The sequence below is a fragment of the Nansenia antarctica genome (assembly GCF_963989245.1).
Source record: "Nansenia antarctica genome assembly, chromosome: 4".
In the NCBI taxonomy this organism is placed as follows: domain Eukaryota; kingdom Metazoa; phylum Chordata; class Actinopteri; order Argentiniformes; family Microstomatidae; genus Nansenia; species Nansenia antarctica.
Genome location: NC_137689.1, coordinates 23,220,898 through 23,225,897, shown reverse-complemented (window position 1 = coordinate 23,225,897; position 5,000 = coordinate 23,220,898). Strand labels below are relative to the sequence as shown.

Here is a 5,000-nt window from a genome sequence, read left to right as displayed (position 1 = left end):
TTTCGGGTAGTTCAGAGATATTGAGCATCAAAGTTTTTACATTCCATTATGTTTTGTGAGATGGAACCTTTGTATTTGATTAATTACTAACTTAAAAAATGCAACATTTTAAAAATAACACCACACAGGCATTAATAAACACCTAATGGATCAGATTATGTAAAAAAAAAAAAAAAAAAAAAAAAAAATGGAGATAGAACCTTATAATTCTAACGTCACAAAGTGCTGTATGTTCATCTGTTCAGCTAGGAAGGTTTGACCCATAGTAACCATGGTAACCATATTAAGAGACGTATGCAACGTTATCGCTACCCTGAGGACCGCATCTTGTAGTCTTTTAGAAACAGGTAAAAAATATTTTAGTAGTCAATTATATACTAATATGTTGTATAATAGAAGATAAGGAGATACACAAACTGTATCCACTGCTACTCATAACACATATTTAGTGGATGAGGTCAGTGCAAAATTAATATAATGTCATTTAGCTGACCCTTCTATCCAAAGCGACTGACAGCATCATTACAGTACAGCGAGGGCATACATGTTTCCTATGTTTTTAGTATCGAATAACTCCATAGTTAAAAGACCTCATAGATGAAACTCTCCTCACACAGCAAGGTCCCTTCATCCTTTCTTTGATGGATTTCCTCAGAGTGACTGGAGAGAGAGAGAGAGAGAGAGAGAGAGAGAGAGAGAGAGAGAGAGAGAGAGAGAGAGAGAGAGAGAGAGCATAGATGACTTTTTCCTGCTATGACTGATGGATAGATGATTCACTTACTCAAATGTCTTTGTTGTAAGTCGCTTTGGATAAAGGCATCTGCTAAATGCCAAAAATTAAAAAATGTGCATGAGAGAGAGAAATGGGGCGGGGGGGGGGGAACAACAGGGGTGGTTGTAGTGAGACTGACAGTGTAGGGTGCTATGTTTACACCCCCCTTCCCCCTCTTCCCTCAGGGTGTTGGAGTGGCCCTGCCTCTGGTCTGAGTGACAGGTATGCTCCCTGTCCGACAGGCCAGGCCACTACGCAGACCCTGGGGGGGAGGGGGGGGATGGAGGGGAGAGTGGGGAGGCTGAGGGACTGGAGGGAGGGAGTGTCGCTTTTTGATGTTTGTCTCTGTGTGATTGACACTCCTAAAATGGCAGGGGAAGTCACTCATGAGGAGATGGTGCGCAGGGACTCTCTCTTTGTCACTTTCATATTTCTTCCTCTCTTTCTTTTCCTCAGTTGTTGTTATTTTTTTTGCTCACGACTCATGACTGTATTCCTCTGTCCACTCCTAGCCTTTCCAACGTCCCCCATCCCGAGACCTACCCACGTCAGCCCTGTGTTGAAATAGTATTGGAATATATCATCTAAAATGATAGACTTTGCAAGGCTGTGCTTGATTTTTCCTGGTACAAGAGAACCAATGGATCCGTCCAAATGTTGTCAGCTGGGCTCAAGAAAATGGAAATCTGGGATTATTATTATTATTGAGAAATAATCCCAGCCATGTTTTTTTTACCCCAAAAAAACGTTCAAACTTGCTAATCGTTGCTCACTATTAACACACAAACACACACACCTCTCCCTCCCTCTCCTTTGCTCTTTCCATAGTGTTTGAATGGACAGGTCAGCAAGCTTTACCGCTGCCTCACACACACTGCTCCACATCCCAGGCTCCAGAGCCTGATTCATACACAAGGGCCAGTGAGTAACAGGACAGGCTGTCAGTTCTCAGCTCTTCGGTGGAAACTCCCCTTCCTCGGATGTTTAATCACAGCATACACCCGTCCAGCACTGACTTTCACAGCCAGACTCCCCCCAGCCAACCTAACAACCATATGTGATCCTGCCCTCTCCCACACTGTGTGTGTGTGTGTGTGTGTGTGTGTGTGTGTGTGTGTGTGTGTGTGTGTGTGTTGTCAGCGTGAGCATGCACGGCAGTGCACCCACACACAATCCAGACACTCAGCATAATTCCCAGATTCCTCCCTCCTCTGAATTAAACAGAGAACACACACACACACACACACACACACCCCTCTATGCTCTCTGAGAGCTCACTCTGCATTGAGGTCAGTCCTTGAGAAAGATAACTCTAATGTGTGTGCACGTGTCAGCGTGCTTGTGTAGGTCAGTGTTGGGGAGGCTACTCTGAAAATGTATTTAACTAAAGAGCCAATTACTTTATGAGTGAAGAACTTGAACTATGCTAAAGCTACCCTTGAGAGAAATATAGTTTGTCAAACTGAAGCTACAATGCAAAAGTAGGTCACTACACTGAAACTGCTTCATCCAAGTCAGTACAGTCAGTCAGTGAAAGAAGACCAGTCCATGTGACAGAAAGCGTGCGATTCCAAAACTCGAAAATTACTGAGAGAAAAAAAAAGATGTGAGATGGAGCAAAGTGGAGGGAACGAGGCAGTAAGGGAAGAAATAGTAGTGACATTTGATGTTCAAGGGCTGCAATAATGGTTCCAATTCCTATGGTTTTGGGGGTTTTCTTTCGCAGGAAAATCTAGTGAGTAGTGACAGTAGCTTACTACACATGGCAACAAAGTTATTGGATACACCACTATGTGTGTGTGGTTGTCATTAATGTGTGTGTGTGTGTGTGTGTGTGTGTGTGTGTGTGTGTGTGTGTGTGCTTGTCTTTAATGTGTGTGTGTGTGTGTGTGTGTGTGTGTGTGTGCACAAGTGTGTGCACGAGTGTGTGTGTGAGTGTGTTTGTGTGAAGGTATATTTTCAGCCTGATATTTCACATTCTTTTATCACGTATGTTGATATACTATAGTAGGACGAACAAATGGTTAAATATTACGTTTCACAATTTACAAACAGTTAACAAACTACTTAAGAATGGTTTACAAGTCAATGTTCCCTTTTTTGTTTTTACAAGCCGAGATGCCCTTATCTATCCCCCCCTCCCACTCTCCCTCTCTCTCTCCCTCCATCCATCTCTCTTTCTATAATGTATTCCGTTCCACAGTGATGGGAGAAGGCTACGGCGGTTGTTTTGACAGCTTTACCTTCCCCTCCAAAACCAGTCCTGTTCCCATCCTTCAGAAACCATTTGTTTGACGGATTTGGCAGGGGCCTGAGTGGGTGTCTGTGTGTGTGAGTGTGTGAATGTGTGCGTGCGCGAGTGTGTGTGTGTGTGTGTACTGTATATCTGTGTGTATCTCTGTGTAGGGGGGGGGGGAATGGCATGTTATTGTTCCTCAGTGTTTTGTTAATAAGTCTTGTGGTAATAGCTGTCTGCGAATGTGAACGTTGTTTGTGATCCGTCATTGTCTCTCCGGCTTTGTCTGACCCTGGGAGATGAGACAATGCGTGTGTGTGTGTGTGTGTGTGTGTGTGTGTGTGTGTGCGTGCGTGCGTGCGTGTGTGCGTGCGTGCGTGCGTGCGTGTGAGTACAGTGTTTAACCACGTCTGTCTTCCTCTGTTCTTCAGAGCAGTCTCCAGTGTACCCCCTGGGGTCTGATGGCGTCTCTGGAGCAGCAGGTTGGGGACCTGAGGGTGAACACAGAGGCCAACTCAGTGGAGCCCCCTGCTGATGTGGGGGACAGTCGACCCAGCTCAGGTACACAACACTTCTTCACTTCTTCCACGCTTGGCAACCACCTCTGACAGAACACAACAACAGTATGCAAAATGTGGGATATGATTTTATTGCCACATCTATTTCCATATCTGCTGGAGAACCATAACATTCTGTTCTATTCTATTCACTTCCATTCCGTACAGTTCTAGATTGGCACCCTTGGGCTCGTATCTGCATGCTAGTTCCATCCGACTGCGGAACCGTACGATTCTAAGAAGCGAGTCATTATTGAGGCAATTGAGCTTCCCCTCGGTTCAGGGGGTGAGGTCATTATTTGAAGGGGTTTCGTGGCTGGCAGGAACAAAAGCATGCAGACACATTGGCTCCACTTTATAATGGCTAAAGCATCCACTGGGCCACCACTGCCCAGCCACTGGTCTCAACCCTATCTGGCCTCACTCAGACTGTATTTCACATGTCCTGTAGTCCGTTGAGAAAGGGCCAGAATACCAGGTTTGTCAGGGTTGTACAGTTTTCACAATTTGTGAATCTGTTGGGAAAGGTTTAGGAATTCCACATGAAGTTGATCTATGCGTCCCGTTCGCAAAAAAAGCAGTGGTTTTTTTCAGAGAGCTGAAATGTACTTGGCTAGAAATGCTGTAAGGAATCCAACTCAAACGACTTTCTGCTTTCCTCCCGAAGAAGGAGCTTTTAAATTCACAGCTAATGTTCTCGCCCATTACCTCAAAGTATGTGCAGACGGTTGGTGATTTGTAGATTGAGAGTGGCACATTGAAAAAGCTCAGAGAAACCTGGAGAGGCATCAATAGCTAGCTGTTATTTTGAATGTGATAAACAACACGTCTATCCAATGCTACGGTATCTCTTTAGCACCGCAAAATTAACTGGACAATTAGGACAAATGACACATTCCAAGCTAGGCTAGTAATGCTAATGCTAGTAGTGTATCTCATAACAGAATGTTGTCTTGGTCACATGAAAAAGATGCAATAACGAGTGTGGTTGCTCTTTGGGGAGAGACCAACTGAAAAGCACAACAGCATTTTGTTTGTTTGTTGTTTATTTTCAGAGCTGGAATTTTCATGTGATGCCAACCAAACCACATTTTACAATGTTGCACCCAAAATAATGAAAAGAAGCATTCTTTCCTTTGATTTATCTGGTGTAAATATAGTCTGTGTGTTTAAAAAGCCCCCTTTTTAAACGTACAGACACGGTGGGGCTTGAAAGAAAATAAATGCCAAGAACCAAATAACACCTCGTCTGTGGACAGAGAAAAACTATATAAAAAATTAAACAGTAAGGTTCACTTGAGTAAAGAGATTGGAGAGAAATCTCTGGAGAAACCAAATGCATGAGGTGGACTCATCCGTCCAAGGGTGGCTACAGGAACACGTCTGTCGCAGTACAAATCTGTTCCTGTTGTCAACGAAAGGACATCGTATGACT

At 44.0% G+C, this 5,000-nt stretch overlaps 1 protein-coding gene across 1 annotated transcript in view; it reads left to right on the top strand.

Annotated features, from left to right (window-relative positions):
* Positions 1 to 5,000, top strand: part of dact3a (dishevelled-binding antagonist of beta-catenin 3a) — a gene marked incomplete at both ends in the record, with an annotated part of 21,393 nt that overhangs the window by 10,423 nt on the left and 5,970 nt on the right. Inside the window, one exon of the mRNA XM_080529267.1 lies at positions 3,440 to 3,569. Coding sequence (XP_080385393.1) covers positions 3,440 to 3,569 — 130 coding nt within the window. The remainder of the gene's footprint in view (positions 1 to 3,439; positions 3,570 to 5,000) is intronic.